The sequence below is a fragment of the Colius striatus genome, chromosome 3 (genome assembly GCF_028858725.1).
Source record: "Colius striatus isolate bColStr4 chromosome 3, bColStr4.1.hap1, whole genome shotgun sequence".
Classification (NCBI taxonomy): domain Eukaryota; kingdom Metazoa; phylum Chordata; class Aves; order Coliiformes; family Coliidae; genus Colius; species Colius striatus.
In genome coordinates this window covers 39,514,078-39,538,400 of record NC_084761.1, presented here as the reverse complement: position 1 = coordinate 39,538,400, position 24,323 = coordinate 39,514,078, and the positions used below count along the sequence as shown (strand labels likewise).

Genomic DNA, 24,323 nt, shown 5'->3' with positions numbered 1-24,323 from the left:
TCTTCATTTGACAGCAGAAGAGGAAATCCGTGTTCCATTTCTGTTCCTTTCCTTTTGATTTGGGGTATAACAATGCTAAATCCACACCATTACTGAGCCACAATAGGCACCAAGGGTACACGAAGCCTGAAACATTTTGGATTAGTCCATGATTAGATATTACCTTCAGAAAAAATCTGAATGGTCATGTATGTCTTAGGAGTCAAGGGTGGTACAGTTCTCATTATAGAACATATTACATCAGGGAAGTATAGGATTATGTCTGAAATTCATGATACGACAAATGAGAATGACCAAAAAAACCCCATTATGGCCAATTATTTGTCGGGGAAAGATAGGAAGCAGATAAACAACAATCTGGAGAAGAAAAAAGCAATAAGCAGTGTGGTATCTACTGAATGAAAAAAAAGACATAGTTACATGTCTAAAGTAGGGATGCACTAACACGGACAACATATTTCAGACTGATGACCAGCAGCTTTCTAGAAGATGGTATAGAGAGATGCTGGTCATCATACAGGAATACAGGTAGCTAGAGCAGTCCTGCCTGGGATGTTATCAAGTGGCAGGGGACTGTGAGTACTATGAATGTGATCAGGGAAAGAAAGGCTTAAATGAGAGAGTACTCCAGTTGGAGGATGTCTCATTGCTCTTGGCTCCCGTAACAGAAACATGGAACTCAGTGCTGGCCCAGGACATGGAGAAGTGGATGTCATCTACCTTGACTTCAACAAGGCTTTTGACACCATCTGCCATAACATCCTCATTAGAAAGCTCAGGCAGTGTGGCTTGGATGAGTGGACGATGATGTGCATTGAGAGTTGGCTGAATGACAGAGCCCAGAGAATGGTGATCAATGGCACAGAATCAAGTTGCAGGCCTGTGGTCAGTAAAGTTCTATATGGAGTGGTTCTGAGGCCAGTCTTATTCAACATCTTCATCAATAACCTGGATGAGGGGACAGAGTGACCCTCAGCAAGTTCTCTGCTGACACCAAACTGGGAGGACTGGCTGATTCACCAGAAGGCTGTGCTGCCATTCAGCAGGATCTCAACCAGCTGGAGAGTTGGGCAGAGAGGAACCTCATGAGGTTCAACAAGGACAAGTGCAGAGTCCTGCACCTGGGAAGGAACAACCCCATGCACCAGTGTAGGCTGGGGATTAATCTGCTGGAGAGCAGCTCTGCAGAGAGAGATCTGGGAGTCCTGATTGATAATAAACTAACCATGAGCCAGCAATGTGCCCTCATGGCCAAGAAGGCCAATGGCATTCTGGGATGCATCAAGAAGAGTGTGTCCAGCAGGTGGAGGGAGGTTCTTCTCCTTGTGTACTCTGCCCTGGTGAGGCCTCATCTGGAGTCCTGTGTCCAGTTCTGGGCTCCCCCGCTCAAGAGGGACAGGGAACTTCTGGAGAGTGTCCAGTGCAGGGCCACCAAGATGATCAGGGCACTGGAACTTCTTCCTTATGAAAAAGGCTTTGAGAACTGGGGCTGTTCAGCCTGGAGAAGACTGAAGAAGGATCTCATTAATACTTAAAAATATTTAAAAGGTGCATATCAAGAGGATGGGGCAATACTTTTTTTCTTTAGTGTCCAGTGATAGAACAAGAGGTAATTGAAAAAAGCTGGAACACAGAAAGTTACACTTAAGAAAAAACTTTTTTACTCTAAGGGTAAGAGAGCCCAGGCGCAGGCTGCCCAGGGAGTTTGTGGAGCCTTCTTCTCTGGAAGTTTTGAAAACCCACCTGGACACATTCCTGAGTGATCTGATCCAAGTGGACCTGCTTCGGCAGGGGAGTTGGACTAGATGATCTTTAGGGGTTCCTTGCAACCCCTACCATTCTATTCTATTCTATTCTATTCTATTCTATTCTATTCTATTCTATTCTATTCTATTCTATAGATTGTGGTCAGGATGTGGAGGAGACTGTTTTAGAAAGGGAGCTGCTGCCTGAAGGCTGTGAGAAAAATACAACACAAAAAGAATGCTTAATTTGGGACATTACAGATACTTTCATGCAAAAGGTGTCTAGGCTAGAGAGGAACTTCTGAACAGGTGTGTGAGCCTGTTATATCAACCTCCATGAGAGAAAGCTACCAACCATACAATGTAAGGCTCGCACTTGACTCCTTTGAGCTTTTATTTCACACTTGTAAATAAAACATTAATGAAACAGCTCCTTTAAAGTTTTATATATATTAAAATATTAAGAGGTAGACAAGAACTGTGAAAACTGCATTGCCTCACTGATCTGTTCTGGTTGCAGCTCTCTGGAGAGACTGAAGAACCAACTTATACTCTGTGCAAAGCCTGAAGACCACAAATGTTTCTTTTCAGCTGGAATCAACAGAATAAAGTGTGAAATATCTGAGGCTCCATGTACCTGGGATTATTGTTGATATCAGGTGTATTTTCCTAGCAGAACTGACCACCTGCTGCTTTGGAGATGCTAACTCCCAAAGAAATGTCTTAACCTCCATTTTTCAGATACTTCCGTCTACCAGAAACGAAAAAAATCCCCAACAACAAATATTTACATGAAAAAGAGAGGATGTCTCTGTACAATAGTACACCTTTTTCAGGTCACTCAAGTGTCCCACCTAAAAGGTTTCCCTTCCAAGACAGTTATCAGGTTGCTCCTGTAGACAGTGGAGAGATTCAGGCTCTTTGGGTGATTCATCCATCTTATGTTACACAAGGAAAATAGCTGGGTGAAATCTGCTTTCAAAGATATCTCCCCCAGCAGTTCATCTCTCAGCTGCTTTAAATAACAGATACATTCTAGTAACAGGCTCTAGTCACACTGGGAAGAACATTGCCCACTTGAAACCTGTTCACAAATTTCCCAGTTTGTGGTCATACTCCCTTCTTTGCACAGAAAAAAAAGAAAAAACAAACCTAAACCAAAAAGGGACAGATGCCTTTCTTTTGCCATTGAATTCAGAAGATCCTGTTTATGTATTTCCTTTTGCAGCCTCATTTGCACCAGAGAACAAGTAAAGTTCTGCACTACCAAAAGGAATGCATGTTTCACATGTAGTACATTTTGGTTTGCTCCTGAGACGGCGTGATGGATGGCCGAGGGAAATAGTGGCTCTTGCTGTAACCTTTCTTTGTACAGCAACCAATATTCCTCTAAATTAGCCCCAGAGAAGCATGGCTGTAGCTCTCCAGTCTTTGATACTGAGAGAGATGAGAGGGCAACACATGTGGATAAATCAGGCATTTCCAGTAACAGTATGTTACAGCTGTCTTAATGAATCTTCAGTGCAAAGTGAAAATACCCTGATACAAAATCTACCAGAGTAGATTGAGGGAGAAAAGTACATTTCCATGTTAAATATGCTGCCTTCCCCTTTGCACTGTTTTGGGTGATATATGTACTCTTCATAAAATGCAATCATACACCCCTGGTTCCCTGGTGCTCAGTAGTCAATATTACTTACAGCACAGACAAAATCCTTCAAGTTTATCCTGAGGCAAAACTCACTGTAAAATCAGTGGGAATCCTGGGTGAATAAAGACTGAATAAGAACCAAAGTCCCAACTCTATTCTCAGTTGAGCTTTGCAGTTCAACCATCAAGAGAACAGCTGGGCACAGTAATCACAATTATATCACCTCTTAATTCCAGCATCAACCAGGTAGGTACACAAAACAGATTTTGGCATCTGTTTGCACAAGGCTAAGACATAAATTAATTGGAGAGAAAGAAATCAATCTCCAACAGTCTTTTTCTAGTATTCCTTCACCATTGTTTTCCTGCAACTCCTTTTTTTTAAAAAATAAAGCTGCTCAGATTTCCTCCTGTGCTAGTCATGATGTTTTGTTTGGTGTACAATTTCTGATAGCCCTTCCTCCAGAGATGTCTGTAAAGATCACATCAGTCAGTTCTTCAAACTAGGTATATTAACATCAGTGCAGACAATTTTGTTCCAAGCATAATTTTTAATTACGTCTATGCTCTGCTTTTCACTTGTGCTTCCTTAAAGATGATGCTACATCCCCAAGACAAGACTCCTGTGATGCTTCATTCAGGCTGTATAGTGTCGTAACAGCCTATTTTCACTGTCAGCAATGAGGTCTGACACCTCAGCAGCTTCTGGTGCTAGCAGTTTGCTGAGGGAAAGAGTAAATTTCTTTTCAACTTCATTTTATTTATCTTTTTTTGCTTTTCCTAAATTCCTTCCAGAAATGAAAATTCTTGAAAATACATGTGTAAAAATAGACAGAAAAGGGAAAAAAGGCAAAAAACCACCACAAAATCTCCTCCCAGTTATCACTGCAACATTTCTCATTTTGGAGAATAGGGTCAAGGGCCATTCAAGGTTAGGAAAAGGGGGCAACACATTTAAGACTCCTTAAAGCCATCATGAGAGTTAGAAATACAAAAAATATTTTAAAATTACCTCTGTTGAGTGACGCTGAACTGTTTATATCTCCAGTAATAAAGGAAGACTCGGACTGCTTTCGAACTGTGTCATTCCACATCCTACGAATCCGGCTCTGAAGAGGGATTGAACCACAGCAGGAAATGAATTTTTAGAAGCTGCAGATAGGTTTCTTTCTCCCTCACTAAACATGCCTATTGGCACACCCTGATCAAGATGAGACTTGTTTCTAGCTAGCTGTAAGCAAGTGGTTGCTGTTTTGCTATAACCTGTCTTGTGCGTGCCAGACCCTGTCTACCTAACTTCCTAACACAAACACCTATCTCAAACAAGAAATGCATAACTGGATTGCTTAAATCTTAATTTAAAAGAGCTACAGAGATCATACATGAGAGACATTTGGACCTGTGTGAGTTACAGATTTACCAATATAGCGCCACATAACGAATATGACACATGGAAGCACGCCTGTTTCCTGTACTATCTCAGATAGCTTGTGTCTTGTTTTTTGTGGAGTGTAACAGAAAACTTGATCTGTGTCTTGGTATCCCTGGATGAATAGAAGTTTTCTATAGCTACTATCCATCTTGGGGAATATTCGTGGGAAAAAAAAAATCCCCTACAAATTAATGACTTCTGTTCCACTGCTAAAAAATCTGTGATAGTTTTGCCATCTGTAGAATAGCTTCTGCCGCTAGAGAAACAGTCTCCCAAATATGCTACCCTTCTGTTTTGTTTCTCAAATATGTGATGGAATATCTGCCTCTGTGGATTTTATACCACTGTCTTGCTCCTTCCTAAGCAGACCTTGCAAAAGACCAACAAATCAGCCAACTTGCATCTTGAGAGTCGTTGAAACAAAGACCCCATGTGAAGATCACAGAGGAACGCAGGTGACCAGAGGCAATTCTCCTTCACCTCTGAGTATGATGAACATGTTCCATGGCTGTGTGAAAGTGATGCTAGGTGGTCTGGGGGATGAGAAGACTAGTTCCCACTGTGACAGACTGTGTTTTTCATAACTGATAAAAATCCAGTGCTTCCTGTAGTGGAATCTTAGCCATGTGACATCTCCCAGGACTTACTCATGTGGCCACAGCTGAAAAGTGCCTCTTAGTCTACTATGAGTAGACTAAGAGGCACTCCTAATCATGCATTAATCCTCTACAAATGGAAGCACAGTGGGACAAGAGAACCATGAACTTTTACAGCAATGATTTTTCACCTGGACAGTGAATCTATTGTGTTTCTCTGACACAATCCATTGTGGATTCATTTTTCTGTTTCCTAAGTGCTTTTCAGAGAAAAAAAGGGATCTTAGGAGTTTTCCTCCTCATAGACTTCCCTATTCAAAAGTCAGGAGTCAGATGATTTCAACAACTCAGACTGATCTCTACATCCACTGTGCGAGGTTTCTCCTGCATACGATAGATCTCAGGCATTTCCAAACTTCCAAGGACAAGGTTCTGCAGGCAAAAATAATCTTCCTTGGTATCTCAAACCTAACCTCCCATGAGCAGACTGCTGCCGGGAGACTCAGTTCACCTTCAAAAGGGCTTGGTTTCTTGTGCTGAGACTGTCAAAAGGGAGGGCCCAGTAAAGCTAATTCTTCTTAGAGAGGAAGGCACCTACTCAGTAGCTAACTTATGCAAAACCAAAGGCTTTCAAATCAGCCACCTAAATGTTGCTGGATATGGTGAGTTTTTGACATTACTGATTACTGTTGGGTTTGATGCCCTTCTGGAGAGAGGCTCCATACTGTACCGCTATTATTTGCCTTGCGTAACATCCAGAGCTATGTAAATGCCAAAACGGAGCTCTTGGATGACATCTTGGAAACCATTGAAAGTAAGTGATAATTTGTTCCAAGATAAAAATTGCAAATTAGATTTAATTATGAGGTTATAAACTGTTGCATGTCTTTCATAATTTAAAATAATTGTCATTGCTTCCATTAGTAATAGTGAATAAATTTGTGTTTGGTTTTTATTGATTAAGAAGTAAGCTTCTTCATTTTATATGTACTGTTTGTCCATAAATCTGCATCTGTATGTACAAATAACCTTCAAAATTGCTAAGCGCACAAACTACTGAAAACCTTCAGATGAATAAAGTATAAAAAATCCAGTAACCTAGTAAGACAATCTGACCCCAATGGACTGTCTTCAGAGATCTATAAACTAAGGCACACTGAGTAAAGCAAGGAATTGATCAAACCATTGAATGCCAGAAAGCAAGCCCTTTTACTGTGAAGGCTATTGCAAAACTCTTGTATAAGTCTTTTTTTAGCATGAAAAACACTTGGTTGTTCCTGTACATGACAACAACCTCCAGCTCATCATTAAAGGACACACTGGGATGTACCATAGCTGACAGAACGCTCACAGCTCCTAAATCCCATGGAGAGAGGGCAGTACAGACCACCCATCTGCCTCTGGAAGGCAAATTTGGACTTTTTATTCCCATCACAATTATTTATAAGGTGCTTGTAGAGGCACTCATTATTGTCATATCCCAATGGAAGTCATCGTGTTGAGTTCAGGTCCAGCAAGAAGATAAATCTCTGTGGGTGCACTGGGGAAAGCACTAGGGCAGCTCTTTTGGTGCTAAAAGCACAGATGTGAAGGGCATCAGCACAGTGCTGCAAAGCACTGAGGCTTGGACAAGAACTGTGGGTTACCTGTGAGCCTGTGGAATATCTTCCAGGTGTCCGTGACCCCGAGGTTTTTCCTGAGCCAATTGAGCTCTCTGTACTTTTCCCACTACAGCAGTGTGTGCGCAGGCATTTTCCATACTCTTTACGTACCTAGCAAAGGAAAGTGCAACAGTGGTTAGTGGGCAGCTCCTCCTCCAACACATCACCTTCTGACTTTCAATATGGCCCCTGGTTTTTCCTCAGTGGTTCATTAAGATGACAGCTGTTGCAGTAGTGGAGAAGAAGCCTATCACACCTTGCAACTGAATGCTCTCAATACACAAGCTCATTTATGATGGCATAAGGGACTTTTATGCAGCAAAGCTGCTCATTGACACCAGTCAGCTGTAAGCTTCCTCTGAAGCATATCAAAGTAGAATGGGAGAAACTACTGCCACACTATTTATGGCTGAAAATGAATATCTTCATATATTTGATATAAACTAGCATATTGGCTTATCAAGGTACTAAACGTGTTTCTGGCAGGGGACTAAGCAGAAAAATTCCAAAAGAAACATTTCAGAGCTACTGATTTTTTTTCTTTTTTAAACCCAAAACTATTTCAGTTTAATTGAAACTTCAGGAATCTGCAGAGCCAGGAGCCCTAGAGACTATATATTCCCAGTGCACTGGATTGTCTGGAGCCTGCTTTCCCACCAGGCAAGCCAGTTATGTTTTAAATGGGCACTGTAGTCAAATTGGGTCAGCCCCTTGCTTGGAGTAAAGCTGTGCTACCTCTTTTGCTTCAGAGAAACTACACTGAACTTGTGCCAGGACAGGATCTAAACTTTGACTGAGCTTCAGGTGTGATTTTTTATGGGCAGCAATACCCAGAAACGGGACATGACTGAAAATGAGTAGACTGTATTGAAAAGCAGGTCAAATCACCCATTGACAAAAAAAACCCAAGAAGCCCCCAAAACCCCATGTATGTCCAAAACACCACTTGAGGTTCCTCTGGAGAACATGGTTAGCCATGAAATTTTGCCAGATTATCTATGAGCACTTCAAAACTCTGAGAAAAAACTGTTTAAATAGCAAATTACTGCTTTTTCATTAAGCTCTTCCTTAAGTGCTTGAGACAAACACAATACCATGAATGCCCAATATGCTCAAGTGCCTAATCAATCCTTTGCTGAGAGAAAATAATTCAATTGCTTTAATTAGCCACCCACTGCTTGCCTCTGGAGCTTTTTGCTGATTTTTTAGTCCATGATAGATAGGAAAGGAAAGGATTTTTTTTTTTCCTCCTCTCAAATAATTCCTCCCTCAACTCTTGGGTCAGAGATGCATCTACCCCACAGCGAGGTATCAGATACATTGTCATTCCCTCTGTGTGGCTGTAAAGCAAGAGCAATCCCACCCTCATCAGTTATGGTTTAAGGATGTAGACTGCCTTGAGACTGAAAAGAGAATGGTTCCTCCATACTGAGTGAGCACTCCAAGAGCCAAGAAGGTTGCAGTGCCATGCAGGGATACTGGGTTGGGGACTGACAATTTGTGAGGTGCACTGGAGGCAAGATGAACCAGTGAGAATGGTACAGAAATTCAAACTCCTCATCAACAAGGCACCTGTGGGTTTAAATAGTGATGGTGATGCTTCTTACATTCTTATTATGATCTTGCCTGGAGACCTTGCAGAAAATTTTGGGACCATCAGTAGGCAATTGCATCCAGGTAACGCTTTTAAGCTTTTAAAGACGCACAAATTTGAGATGAAACTCTGAACCTCAAAAATCGTCCTTTGATTTCAAGAATGACATTTTTGCACAGCTCTACAGATCCCTCCAGAGACATTGCCAGGAGAGCTCACATGCTACGATGAATTTTATTCATATGTTAATAGGTCAGAGCTACCTTCACTGTATAGGAAAATACGGGCAACACAGGCACAAGCCTGGGGCTCTTTGATGGAGAGAGAACAGACCTGAACATGGCCCTGACTTCACCCAGTACACCAATTCAGCAAAAGCCATTGGTTACACTGAGAAACTACAACCTAAATGTGTCCACATATAAACTCTTCCTCATGTTTATATTGGATAAAGAAACTTCCCTTCAAAACCAAGATGTACGTTAAAAACTATGAGCAGACATGCACAGAATTGGAGAGCTCTGTGCTACTGAATTTCAGTAGAGAATAAAATGTTTCGTAAAAAGATTTATTACTGATTGTCAGAGGCTGTAAGTTTAACCTACATATACACACAGAGATTTTTTTTTTCCCCTCAAGATTTTACCTAAGTTACTCTACTCTCATCCTCCAAATGCTATCTGGGGCACTCAAGTTCCACCAAGATGCACTTACTGTGATTGCTTTGAGGAAGATTTCCAAAAGCCCACATAAAGACCAAGCAATACAAAAGCTAATGAAGCACAGGCCCTTTGATTCTTAAAAAGCTGGGGGAAGCAGCCCCTGTTACATATCATCAACCCATATATGCTGCTACAGAGAGGGGTGATTTCCTGCAGGGACTACAAATAAGGATGTAAAGCTCCATTCTGCTGTGAGCACTGAGCCATGAAAGGATCCTCTGGATACTCATGGAGTCAGTCCCATCTCACACTGGCATACAAGAATAGAAAATCTGGCTGATAGCAGGCAAAGCCCTTTTACAGGTTTGGCAGCTGCCATTTTCTTTGCCTCTGACCTGCTTCTCCCCAGCACCCCAGCTGCCGAAATGCCACTGCCACATATCTTCGTTATCACCTGTGTCTTGCTGGTTTGCTGTTTAAATACCACACTTATTAGGTGCACAGAGATAAATCTGCGGGAGATGAATTCAGGGCACACAGACGATGTTATGCTGCGGTTGTTAGGCAACAAAACACCCCGTTACCACCTATTTTGCTACTGGGAAAGTCTGTCTTACCTTTTTCTGGAGGACACAATGGAAAATGAATATAAACATTCCCTGCAGAGAATTGAATATGGTGAAGAGATAAGCCATGATGACTGTGCTTTCATTAATATACATGAGTCCAAATGCCCAAGTCAGTCCTAATAGGCAGAGCAGGGCTATTGCACCTATAACCCAGGACCTGTTAGGAGAGAAAAAAAAATGAAAAAAGAAAGGGATGAGTTTTGAATCTACAAAAGAAGGCACATGTCCATAAGCAGTAATACTTTGCCCATGGTTTTAGCAAAAAGAAAGCAGGGTATCAAAATGAGCTGTAGGGCATTTTGTCTTCAAGCTGGATGCAGTTTACAAATCTTCAGGCTTGAGAAAATATAAGGAAATGGAAATGCTATGAGTACAGAAATTTATCATAACCAAAGCATATTTGTAACCACAATGTTTCTCTTCTTAAAAAAAAAACAAAAACAAAAACACCAAACTAAAAGCAGTATGTATGTAAATGACATGTACATGCTATTTCTGCAAATGGTAGGAAAACAAAACAGATCAACCAAAACAACAACCCTAAATGTCACTTTCCAGCATCCACTGGTTTCACTGGAGCAGGAGTGCCAGATGGATTACCTTCTTTATGCTTAACACTGAGACACATGTATTGGTGCATTTTAGCTAGCCTCCCATATGCCTGTAAGCCAGATAAATAACGATAAGCAGATTGGCAAGCACTCCCTGCTTGCCAGATGGGCTCTGCACAAAGGAGGCTTTCTGCCTCACTTCTGCTTCACACTTCTTCCACCATGTCATGAGGGGAAATGCATACACACACCACATTTGCACTTCTGCTCCAAGAAAAGGAGGGGCAATCCTTCTTCACATTGATTATTGCTTGCTCCACCCTAGCAGGAAAGTAGGAGGAGGGGTGCAGCCACTGCTTGGCCCCAAGTGTTCAAGCAAATATGGGTAGCGTATAGCTTCTGCTTGCTTTCTCCCAGCAGCTTTCTCCTTGGATAGATAGAGCTGGGGATGTGGGCCACCTATTTGTGTTATTTTTTTCAGCACACTTGCAGGAAATCTATAAGCTCTGCTGGGATGGCAGGGGAAATTTTCCATGTCACTCTGCTAAATAGCATTTAGTCAGCTGATACATTAATTTCTCAGAGACTGATCTTCCAATACCAGGACATGATATGAAATGTGACAAGTGGGATGGGAACTGGGTCCTGCTCCTAGCCATCTCCCTTGTTTCCACATACTAAATTACCTACAGTTTAAAAGGAATTGATGCTGCACAGAGAAGGTAGTCAACTTTTATCTGGGAAATAGAGGAAAACTAGTAGCAAGCAGCACTGTGATCATCCATCTGCCCTTTCCATCAAGACTTTAATTTTCTTCTGTCTTTCTCTGGTATTATTAGATGTAACATCATAATAATGAATATAATGATACTTAATCCTTGCACTTCTTCCTCACCATTTAATCCTTCAGTTCCCCAAAGCAGACAAGCCTGCAGCCAGTCAGCACCTCTGCTTCCTTGTCTGCCCCAAAGCAGCCTGGGGTGCTTGCCTATGTTTCTAAGCTCCTTCAGCCTTGTAGAAACTTGGCCGGGGTTTGGGGCATTTTGGGCTTCCATTTGCTAAGCAGAGTATAAGGCAAGGGGGAGAAAGATGAAGCAGTAGCAGCAGCTTCCAGGAAAAGTAAGTCCTGCAGAGGTCAAGCAGGCAATCTTCACTATGGAGACTCCATGGCAGCTATAGCCTTGAATTTTTTTCCTTCTAGCAGGGCTTGTCACAAACAGAAGCACATTGAGGTTATATTCATGCTTCCTGTTGTTTTTTGTTGGGTTTTTTTGTTTCTTTTAGAATGAAAACACAGTACTAAGTCTTCCACTGAAGTTTATAAAATATGTATTATTTAACCTCATAACCAAAAGAACTCCCTAAGGTAACCGCTTATTAAGGCAGTTCTTTAAAAATCACTATTATGTATCTAGCAGACCAGAACAGCTCCTTTGAAGCATTTCCAGTCAATCCCGCTAATATTTAGCATGATGCAAATTTAAAATGCACTCTCAAAATCCTTCAGAAAGGTAGCCACTAGATAAAGTTTACAGCTTCAGTCACTTGGTATATTTTCTCCCTAAGATTCCGCCATCAGTGGAAGTACATTATCCTTTTAATTGCATGCCAATTTAAAAAATACGGGTTTTTTTCCTTAAAAAAGAAAAATAAAAAGGAAAACACTATTTTCCCACTCCTCTCTTTTCTCCTCCACAATTAAAAGCTTCCTGCATTTACAGAGTCTTTAAAAATGACTCCCTGGATATCAAAAAACTATTCTACTCTGAAGCACGGCCAATTCTTGAACCCAATTAAAGAGCCTTTGGCTGCATAGCAATGCAGGACCAAAAAAGTGATTTGGTCGAAATATGCTAACTTCAGTGATGGAAAGGAATCTATGGGTTTAGAAGACCCTCAGTGGTGTGAACTGCGTTATAGTGCTGTGCTTCAGTAAACAGGACCTGGAGGTAAAGAAGGCATGGAGATTACTTTGAATAGCTCCATCCTGTATCTGCAGAAAAAAACCCAAAAAAAACAAAGCAATGAAAAAGAACATGGGGGTGATGCTACATGAATGAACACAAAGGACTCTTCACCAGAAGAACAAACTGAAAGTCTAATGCAAAGGTGATTTACTTCTATTTTGTACTTCTGCACATTATCTTTTGCTTGCAGGAGAAAAAGCATGGATGCCCTAAGGCATGTAATTTATAGGAATTTTTGGCTTTCTTCAAAGTTCTTTTTGGTGTGGCTTGTAGTTTTGGTTTTGTTCTTTGTACAGACTTGCTGATGCTTTTTCATGATTTTTCTTTTCTGTGGTGCAATTTTATAGCAATAAAGAAACAAAACCCTCCATGTTTTGGCATAACTAAAAATTGGAGATATACAATTAGGTACTCTGGTGAATAAGGAGACAGTCTTCAGTGCACTGAACACAAATCTGCTTGCACGGCTCTCATTAACTAGAACAGGAATCATGGGGATTGTCACCCATGCATCTTTTGTAACATTTACTTCTGTATTTACATTATCATAAAGCACTTGCAGTGATGGAGCACAGTGGACCACAGGGTTGCTATTTGTATAACAAGTCTGTACTACACAGGATCTACTTGGGAAGGTTGGCCTTGAATTCAAGTAATGTCCAATCAAAGAATAGAAAGCCAATACAGTGACTACAAGTTGGCAATACACGTGCAGTACATTTACTCTGCACATTAGCTGTATGGCTGACCATTTTCCTGCACAGTTTGCTCTTCTGCCTCAAATGCGAATGACAGAAGCTTTAATGATTTTTCAATATTGATCTGACAGCTGGTTCATGAGACCACACTGATAAATGGAATTTATCAGCCATTCAGGTCATTCTTACTTGATGAAGGGTCTGTTATCCTCATAGCTAAAGAATGCATAGACATAAAGACAAGAATGCCAACATTAGAAATATAATGACATAACAAATATAGCTTACTGCTAGTCCCCCTCCCTTCTCCCACCAGTCATCACCAAAACCAAAGGCGGACTGGCATCAGATGCCCCTGCTCTATGTCTGTCAGCTCGGCTCGCTGCCTCAGGGGACTGAAGCACAACCAAGGACGCACAGAAGTGAGCGTCATTAGCCACGAGCGGCCACTACCCCTCCCAGCTCCCATCACACAACTGTCTGAAATTTCTTTTAAAAATCATGAGTATCTCTGGAGAAAATGAGTTTTGAATCTCCAGCACAGCCACCACAGAATGCGTTTATGTGTTCAAGTGGCAAAACTTCACCATGCCTCCAGCATTCTCTGACTGCAGTGCTGTAGTGTATTACAGGAGCCTCTTTATTGCCACTTACATTTTCTTAAGTGTAACTTCCAAATTGCCAACTTATGAGCCAGACTACAGCATCATCCTCTTTTGAGATAATGGCATCACTATCTTCTAAAGTCCTGGGTGACAGAAAGCATTGACCTATTTATTCCCATTTCATAGGGAAGGATAAAGAAAGGACTTTGCCAAGTGCAAGTGCAAAGCAGCCTTGAGCAGTGAAAAATAAGCCAAGATGGACCACTCAAAATGAGCCTCTGCCACTGTGAGGACACAAAGATAGTCACAGTCATTTTCCTAGGAGAGTTTTCCTGAACTTCTGGGACAGGCTGTGTGCCTAACTCTACTGCATGGTGAGTGATGTGCACCACGTGGAGAGGGCAGGCCAATTCCCAAGCCTCCTCTCCCCCCAGGCATGGAGCTTCTGAACCTGTAGTCCTTTGCAGTAGCCACCAAGGGTGCTAAGATGGAGGCTGTCTCAATATGTTCAACTCATTTCCCCTGCAAAGTAGCCAGAGCCAGTCCATTCTGCTAAGACCTCCTTCAGTCAATCCTAGCACCACGTCAAGTTATACACTTTTCTAAACAAGCTACTCTGCTTGTTGAGTATCTGCTCCAGCCTGAGCTAGGAAGAAGTTGTATTAAAGCCGTATAATTTCAGCAGTAATGTATGACTGAGAGGGACACTAAGTATGTCCAAGATGAGGCTTTGTGTTTTCTCCTCACAATGCCGAAACTCATATAGGGACAACTTCTGCCACCATTCACATGCATCTAGAATCACAGAATCATTTCAGCTGGAAGACACCTTTAAGATCATCCAGTCCAGCCTTTGTCCTAGCCCTATCAATCAGTAGGCCATTTCCCTAAGTGCAATGTCCAATCATCTCTTAAACAGTTCTAGGGATGGTGACTCCACTACCTCCCTGAGTAGCCCGCCCAATGCCTGACAACCCTTTCAGTAAAGAAATTCCTCCTAATACCCAACCTGAACCTCCCCTGGTACAACTTGAGGCCATTTCCTCTTGGTCTATTGCATGTTGTGGAGTCTCCTTCCTTGGTGGTCTTCAAGACCCGCCTGGACATGTTCCTAGGTTGACCTACTTCTGCAGGGACGTTGGACTGGATGATCTCTAAAGGTCCCTTCCAACCCTACCATTCTATGATTCTATGTTACTAGGGAGAACAGACTGACCACTACCTCACTACAACTTCCTTTGCCAATGGCATCCTGGGATGCATCAAGATGAGTATGTCCAGCAGGTCGAGGGAGGTTCTGCTCCCCCCCTACTCTGCCCTGATGAGGCCTCATCTGGAGTCCTGTGTCCAGTTCTGGGCTCCTCAGTTCAAGAGGGACAGGGAATTGTTGGAGAGAGTCCAGTGCAGGTCCACCAAGATGATCAGGGGACTGGAACATCTTCCTTATGCGGCAATGGGGGCTGTTTAGAGGAGACTAAGGGGGTGTCATGGTTTGACATGACAGCCTTTTCTGGTAAGGGGGAAGGGGCTCTAAAGATGGGTCCTGGAAGAAGTTGCTCACAACTCTCCCCAGCTCTGAGACAGACCCACTTCTGGGGCTGAGCCAATTAGATGCCTCCACAATCACTTTTTAAGAAGAAGCTGGAAGAGCCAGTTGCTTCCTCCATCTTCTTCCTTCTTCTCTGCCCCTTCTTTTTCTTCTGGCTGGTGGTGGTGCAAGGAGTAGGAACAGTGAGAGAAACAACCATGTGTACTCCAAGGTCAGTGATGGAAGAGAGGAGGAGGCGTGTTGTAGCAGAGACTCCCCTGCATTCTATGGAGAGGACTGGTGAAGGTGAGATTTATTTTCATTTCTTTAAAGACCCTCACATCAGCAGTAGAGACTCATTTTGATAATGACTCCATACCAGGGGCAGAGAGTCATTTTGCTAAAGCTGGCCCCAGACCATGGGCAGCGATTCACTTCATTAAAGACCCTGAGCCAGGGACAGTGACTGTGGCCGGAGGAGGCCATGTCCCATGGGGTAACCCAATCACTTCACTGCAGACCCTGAGACAGGGGCAGTGATTTTATCCTTTAAAACTATGTCTGGAAGAGGCCGTGTCCCGAAGGAGGGACCCTTTATCACTATGGCTGGAACAGGTTGTGTCCCAAGGAAGGGACACAATATCCACAGCTGTAACTGTGGAGAGGAATCCACGACAAAGCAGCTCATTAAACTTATGCCCAGAAGAGGCCTTGTCCTGAGAGAGAGACCCATTAACTCCAGAAACTACAACCGTAGCAAAGAATCCATGCCTGAGATATTCACCAAGGACTGCATCCCGTGTGAGGGACCCTGTATCGACAGAAGCCACAGTTGTTGAGAGCAACCCACACCAGAGAAGTTCGTTAAGGACTGTGTCCCGGGTCAGGAACCCTGTGTTGGAGCTGGGGAAGAATGCCAGGAGTCACACTCATCTGAGAAGACAGAAGCAGCAGAGCCCATCTGTGAGAGACTGACCACATCCCCCACTCCTTGCCCCGAGCCATTGAGGGGGGAGGAGGTAGAGATATCGGAAGCAGTGAGCTGGGCCCAGGAAGAAAGGAGGGATGGGGGAGGGAGATCTTAAAGTGCTGGTTGTAATTTTCTCATCATTCTACTTCCTTTTTGCTTTTATTCCGTTCTGTTTCTTGTAGAATAAACTTTCCTACTTTCCACTCAAAGTTGCGTAGTGGAGTCTGTTTTGCCTAGAACTGTAATTGGCAGCGAGCTCTCCCTGCCCTTGTCTTAATCCACAACAATCTTGCTTTTTTTTTAACTCCCATTTTGCTGGGGCCTCTGCCATCCTAACGAGGGTGGGGGTGAATGGGGACACCTAGCGAGAGACTGTTGTGGTGTTGCTGTGCTAGCTGGGCCAAACCACGACAGGGGTGATCTCATTAATATTTATAATTCTATAAATGATGGATTTCAGGAGGCGGGGACATCCCTTTGTTCTATTTTATCTAGCAACAGGACAGGGGGTAATGGGATGAAGCTGGAACACAAGAAGTTCCATTTAAATGTAAAAACCACTATTTTACTGTGAGGGTGACGGAGCACTGGCACAGGCTGCCTGGGGAGGATGTGGAGTTTTTTTCTTCTGGAGGGTTTTAAAACCTACCTGTACACATTCCTGTGCTACCTGATCTAGGTGAATCTGCTTGAGCAGGGAGTTGGACTAGATTATCTCTAAAGGTGCCTTCCAACCCCTCCCATTCTGTGATTCTAGTAACTAAATGCAGAGGAGATGGCTTCATGGAGGGAACTGTGTTCCTGCTTCAGACACCCAGCAAAGAAAGCTCAGCTCCTTTGGCTTAGGAAAACATAGGCTGAAATAGCATGACCTCTGCATCTGCAATGCATCTGAGGAGTTACTAGGAACACAGAAAAGCCATTGGTATTAAAAGTCTCCCTCTTTAGCTGCCCCAACAGGGATCTCCAACGCATCCTAGCTGTGTAGCATGATGTTTGTCAAATCCTTCTGCGTCTCTTTGCCCTCTTATCCACTGAGCCTGTAAGATCATCACGGCAGGATCTCCTTGTTCTCGTGTCACACCTAGCACTGCAGGGCCTGCAACTCCCCTGTGAAACAATTAAATTAAATGAAGACATGAGACAGTCTAGAGCTCCCAGCCCAGCAATGTGAGTAGGAGCAGGGCATGAATTTCTATTACTGTATTCCCAAGTACTCAAGTTTTACTGTAAAGATTTTACTGTTGAAATGTCACTGATGATAGCTTACAAAGAGAGAATTAGGGAAGTGTTTTACTCTATTGCTGCTCTCCAGACCCTCACAAAGTTTTTCAGTGATCTTTAATAACCTTTATTCAAGGCAGTTGAATGCTCTGTTTCATCTTTGTACAGAAAAACACAAAATCGGTAAACTCAGATTGCCTTTTAGCTCAAGGCTAACAGTTCAAAGCAGCTCAGGAGAAACCCACCAGATAGACCTGAGCACTTTGTACCCCATTTCCAACCCGGATATGCCTAGGAACTGCTGCCCAAAGCAAGGAGGTGCCTAAAGTAGTCAGATTTTCAAAGACACCTAATTCTCAAACACTTTAAATTACTACATATAGGTCCTGTAGCACTTAGTCTCTTATATCCCTCATGAAATACAATTCATTCCTTTTCATTTTACCAACTCAAGTGTTTTAAGAAGCTTAACTCTTGTGTTAGCAACAATTTGTATCTGACAAAAATTGAATGCTTTTTTTCCCCAGTATAGTCTGTGAAACCAATCAGTGCTGCAGTAGTACTGTGTCATTATCTGCAATACATAACAAACCATCAGTTAGAGAAGGGAAAAGCCTTGGAAGAGACTTAGATCACAGGAAAATGGAGCTGCTAACTGGAAAACTGAGAATATATTCACCAGCACTACAAGTAAATAATAGTTTAAATATATATATAGTAAATATATAGTAAATAGTAAATATAGTAAATATATAGTAAAAAAAAATATAGTAAATATATAGTAAATAATTATTTACTATTATTTAATAGTTGGAAAACCTAACCTAGCACAGCTTGAGATGCTAGATCTAAAGTGTTTTCTCCAGATTTGGATAAATTCTTTCAGTTCCTGACAGCAAGACATATAGATTGTTGAATTTAAACTACGTGATTTGGATCTCTCCATAGCTAATGGGATACTGGTACACCCAAAGAGCACTTTATAACCTTCAAGAGCAGGTAGCTAAGGTTTGTTGAGGCTTTGCCATTCCCTGAAGAAATACCTTTCTCTGCTGACTGCAGAGGAAACCTGCATTTTGGTGACCACCAGAATGGTGGCCTAGGTGGGGGCTTCACTTTCAAATACCTTAAGCTACAAAGCCAATCTTTAGTGGCTGCATTATACCTCTAAACTGCAAAATCTTACCTCACCTCCTTTGTGTTTCTTTGCAGATGATGAATAGTGGATGGTCTAACAATCCATATAAATACCTAATTCATTTTCTAATCTTAAAAAAGCCCTGACTTTACCTTGGGGCAAAGACTTCTTAAGGTTAATTACACATCATGTAAAACTCTTTCAAAATCTTATTTAAGTTAGATGTCTTTCAATTTCCCAGAGTACTTTCTCCTTCAATTACGAGAAATGATTGCTCATATTACCTTCTATACTCTTGTGATATTTCCAGACCAATACTTTTTTTAAAAAGTTGCTAAAATTAGCTACTTAAATCCTTGTTTAGATGCTTAAAGGAATTTCAAAACCAGTGAATCCTAAGCTTAGAAACCCCTTTCACATTGCCTAATCCTTTTTAAACCCCAACATGGAGCTTTTTTGAGACAAGGAGACCGAATTGCCAGAATATACACTGGCGGCCCAATACAGAGGCACAAATAATCTGCAACTTACATTACACGGTGCAAATCACTTCCATACACTGATTAGCAATACGATGGATTGCCTTCATTTTTTTTTCAGCAGGAAAAGCAAGGCAAGATTTTACCTTCACACACAGATTGGTCCTAAAATGCTGCTGAACAGAGAAACCCTGTTATCAAAAAGCAGCTATTCAACTCTTATTTAAAAAGAAAAGCGTCTGATCTTTTTACATTTTGAAAATAGGTTTTGGGGTTTTTTTAAAATATATATTTAACAAAGTCTGTGACTTTTGAGCTACATTTAGAGTAAAACTGGGCTTTTAATAGATTCCTGCATAACAAATCAACTTTAGGTGTTACAATTTTATTTAACCTTTTATGGTTTTACTTTACCTAACTCGATTTTACCTCTCTTTTGACAATTCAAAGTATTTTTCCATTTCTCTGATATCAGGAAGAGGCTCAGTAAGCATATGGACTCAGTGCTTGGGCCCCAAAACAACCCCCTAGTTTAGATAGCAAGCAAAAATGCCCAAGTGAGTAGCCATGACCATTAGTAGCTGTTATGAGAGATGAAACCCAAATAAAAATAGATGGATGATGTGCCCCCTTGAAAGTGTTTGGAAAGACCTGTGGAAGTCATTTTAATATGGTGCAACTAAAACAGAGAGACAGACATTTCCTTCAGGCAAGCATGAGAGAGACACAAAATAAAGCATGCTATTGTGTCTCCCCACTGCCTGCCAATATAAGGCAGTAGTGATGTTTGTTTTCTTTTACCTTTGTTTTTTTAGATTTCAAGGATTAGAGAAGATTGATTTATTGAACTGCAGAATATCTACAGGAAGGAGTTGGAAAGTCCATCACTCCCCTCACAAAAGCAAATGAGCTCATCGCTACTTAGTGAAGGAGCATCTTCATGGTGAGAAAAATCAATTGCAAGCAATAAAAGACTGCTTAAAGGATTTTGGCTTCACGTTCGTGACAAAGTTACCACCTTGATGGCATAAAGCCAAATGTCTTTCTAATTGCCTTCCTTAGGCTGCTGGCATTCATCACACAGCTTTCCAAGCCATCACTTCCAAGGCTCATCTTCTGGCTCCTGCACCATCTTTGACAGGAGATAGTCAGTCCCCTGGAGGCCTCTGTATCCACCTCGGAGGTCACAAGGCCTGTCACAGCTTCTTTTGCAGAAGAAACTCCTGGCTTTACATGCCTTGGAGATCTGTAAAGGTTAGTGTCCTACCTCCCAGTATAAGGGAAATTTTATATAGATTGAAAGCTACTCCTGAATCCACTGGTAGCTCTGAAAATTTATCCAGACAATTGAGGCCAAACCTTCCTCAATGCTATGTGATGATGCTCAAGCCCAGGATTTGAGCCACATATGCCTGATTGCTTCTGCCAATGGCAAAGCATCATCCCATTCTCCGTCAACTCATCCGGGGAAGTCATGGCCTGCTTTCTGAGAATTGTTCTTATTTATTGCAACTGGAAAGAGCAATTCTGTTAAGTTCATCTCATTTTCTGTAAGTAATTAATTACCTTTAGAATTGTTAACCCTGTTTATTTCCTTCCTCCTTACTTTGCAATGGCATGGCATGATTATTCAAACCACACTGATGTGTAACCACATATCTGATTGTTTCCATATGATACTGATCCAGCAAAGCCTTTAGACACATTTGTATTATCCAAATAGCACCAGCAGGGCTTGCTAACAAAATACTTAAAATGTATGGCCTTTTAAAACAATAATCATGATTTATGGGTTCACAGAAAGACCTTAGGTATTTAATGTCTTCCAGGACACTCTCAAATCAATAACCATGGATTGATTTTTTATTTTTTTTTTTAAATTCATAAAGGACAACATCTGTCAGTGGGAAGATTGGTGCTTACAATCACTACTCAACATTAATGCAGCCATCAGAAAAAACATAGATAAACAAGCAAAACCCAAAGCCAAAACAGTCAGCTATTAACCAAACCCTTCTGTGAAAATCTCAATGAGCAGCAGATTGCAACAAACAAAACTGGATGCCATCAACATCAGTGGGAAAAAAAGGCACCAAGACAGAAGTGCAGTTTCAGATGTTTTCTCAGCATCAGCAGGGTTTCTGCCTCTGAGGTGCTCACAAACTCTGCACTCTGGCAAAATAGAAACGTGTTGTATCTTGTCTTAGTAGGAAGCTTGTAAATACTTCATTTTGTGCCAACTCCAAGTGACTTTTCTGTGTTTGCTTTTGGCTGCCTGTTCAAAGTTTGCTCATGCAGAGATGCAGATGAAGGCTATAAAAGAGCAGCACTGAACTATCCAGGGGACTAGGAAGCATGGTGCTTTCTTACACAGGATGTAGGGAGATGTTAAGCCAACAATCAAGCTTCTGAAGGCACAGCTCTCTCTCTCTCTCAAAGCTCTATGAGATACAAAGATCATAGCCTAAGATCCTTTACAAAGAATGCAAGGCAGACAGTTTCTAAAGGCCCGCTCAGTACTGTGTGGCTAACATTTAAACTTTCCACAAGGAGAGGTTTTCCAAGGGAGAATAAAAGCTATTCCTCATTTTGCGAAGTACCCAGATTGTTTGGTCAGCCTTGCCAAACACTCCTGTCAAGTTTTCTGGTGAGAGAGAATGCACTGCCTACACATCCCAAGCACTGTTAAAACACACACTTAATTTTTCATTCAAGTTTATCCAGACCCAAACACTGTCTTGGGGGCCTTTTTTGTTCTCTGGTACCAAACCTTTTGTTACCTGGTATCCTTTCCTGGAGTGGGAATCCATGGATGATTCCTCGCCAAAAGGCATTCCTGGAGCTGCTGTGCTCTGAGCCTGCTGTCCCCAGAAGTCAGAGTCCAAAAATGCAGCATATAGCAGAGTTGGCTGGGAAGGAGAGGTTTTCAACACCCTATTCTTTAATAGCCCCCTCAGTCTTTCTATTTTGTTAGTAAGGCTGTATGAAAATCTTAACAGAAACCTCATTCTTTACAGGCAGTGCTATTTTATTTACTGTTCTAAGTTATAGGTAATGGCCTATTTCAGTATTTCAGATCATGTTTAATAGAGGTTCACTGTGGCTCCTGAAAGTGTTTTCATTGACCATCTTGTGTTTCAAACCCTTTGTACCTCATCCTTTCCACCAGTCATGTCAGCTCACACACCTCCTTGAAGCTGCATGGGTGCCTGTAACCTCCTTTCCCTGTTTGCTGCTCCAAAGAAGGAGTCTGCATGTTGCCACAGACCCTCAGTCCTGAGTTCACCAGGAACCAAGAATGCTAAAGATAAAGGATTGGGTGTTCTGCTCCCAGACGCTACACTAGGCTGGACCAAGGATTGGGCCTTCTGCACCCAAGAGTGGGATGCTTTCATTATACCACATCCTTGCTGTGCACCCCTAAGCAACCACAAACATAGAAGTAATGAAGGATTAAAGTGCTGCTGTCAAGTCCCCCGAGTGAATGTAATATTCAATTCCAGACTCTCTAGCATCACAAACTACTTCCAAGCTGTACTGTCATATGATTAAACAAGAGATCATGAAAATAACAGATGAGTTTAAATCTCAATAGAAGAAGATGTAAAAATCCTTATTGTCTCCTCATCTTCACTTATTTCTAAAATGGATAGAATAAAGCACAAATTAATTTTTCTTTAGTGAAAACATACCTGCCACAAATTATTGTTCTGCATTGGTAACATAAGCTCTTCCTACAAAAGAAGAAATCTTGCATTTTTCAACACTTTAACTTGGTTCTCTATGCACCAAATCCAGGATGTTTACTTTTTCTGCATTTCAATCAGTTGAGTAAATAAAACTAGATTGGTAAACCTCTGTTCCTGCCAGTACAATACTGCTGTGTTAAATCAAGGATTTAATTTGAACATTTTGGCAGATAATTTTTAGAAGTTCTATTTAACCTTTGTTTTCAATTTTCTACCTAGCCCTGAGGATTTTTTTATGACTTAAGAAATCCTGCAGGACTGAAACAACAACCTAATCTAGGGGCTGGGATTAGTCATGTCTCTTTAAAATAAAATACATATGTTCAAGCAAGAAAATGAGCAGATAATCACTTACACCCATACAACATATGGGAAGAGTAGGATATGGCAACAGTTTGTGAAGGAGGCATCTTTTCAAAAGGCGCTTCTTAGTTTTATGCCTGACATTCCTCATCCTGTGCCTCCCCCAGCCTGGGCTGGACTCCCTACGAGAGCCCCAATTGAGCTTCATGAAGCTTATATAGTAATAATCAATGTTGAGTCTTTGCATTTGGATCCTGCTTTTAGGTTGCACCTTATCAAATCTATTTCTGTAATCCTGTGAGTAAGAGATTTCCATGAAAAGAAAGTAAAGGAGTATGGTGTGAGTTTTGTTTCAAGTCAGAAGCTTGGAAGAATACATTCTTTTTTTATTTATCCATTAAATCAGGGCTGCGTGCCTTTAATGTCAGACCATTTGAAGCTCCCACGGTAGCCAGTGGGCTGACACAGGCTCTTTTTAATCATTCCAGGATTGATTTCTGAAGGCTGCAGTGCAGGACATTTCTGCATCATTCCCATTAATGGGATTTCAGTGCGTTTTCTTGTGAATCCAGACACAATACCCAAAAATATTCTCTCCTGCATGTTTGGAATTTTTTTTTTCCCCAGAGAATTTCTGGTGTTTGATACAGTGCTTTTTTCTATTGTTGCAGAAGATGTGATTGGAGTAGGTTTCCACAGGAGGAAAGAAAGCTGCAACCAAGCTACATTGATTAATGCCAGGATTAAACTATCTCAAGGACCCTAATTAATAGTGTTTCTTTAGCAACAAAAGGAGCTCCCAGCTAAGGGTCTCCCTGCCTGAAAGAAAAAAATAAAATTTTCCAGGACAACTTTCAGGTGGGTTTCTATTGCACTGGATGAGCTTTTCTGACAAACTCAGGACTGCAGTCTGACACACTATGCTTTGAAGAAGTCTCCAAGAATTGTTATTTCCAAAGAGCATCCAGCTGGCCTATGGCACAGGCCAAGCTATGTCCTAGCTAAAACAATAATGCAATAAAATGGGACAAAAAGAGAAGTGAACTGACAAAGCCCTCTGCCTCTTGCCTTCTTTCTAGCAGGTCCACAGTTGTGCTTGGCAGCTAAGGCCAATGTGTCGCCCTTCCAAATAAAAAAAAATA

General features: G+C 41.7%; 1 protein-coding gene across 2 annotated transcripts in view; it reads right to left on the bottom strand.

Moving 5' to 3' along the window:
* The window catches only part of ADGRL3 (adhesion G protein-coupled receptor L3), a 337,944-nt gene that overhangs the window by 21,841 nt on the left and 291,780 nt on the right, over positions 1 to 24,323 (bottom strand). For both annotated transcript variants that reach the window (XM_061992427.1, XM_061992428.1), the window contains 3 exons: positions 9,958 to 10,126; positions 7,070 to 7,195; positions 4,408 to 4,504 (listed from right to left, as the gene is read on the bottom strand). In XM_061992427.1, coding sequence (XP_061848411.1) covers positions 4,408 to 4,504; positions 7,070 to 7,195; positions 9,958 to 10,126 — 392 coding nt within the window. The remainder of the gene's footprint in view (positions 1 to 4,407; positions 4,505 to 7,069; positions 7,196 to 9,957; positions 10,127 to 24,323) is intronic.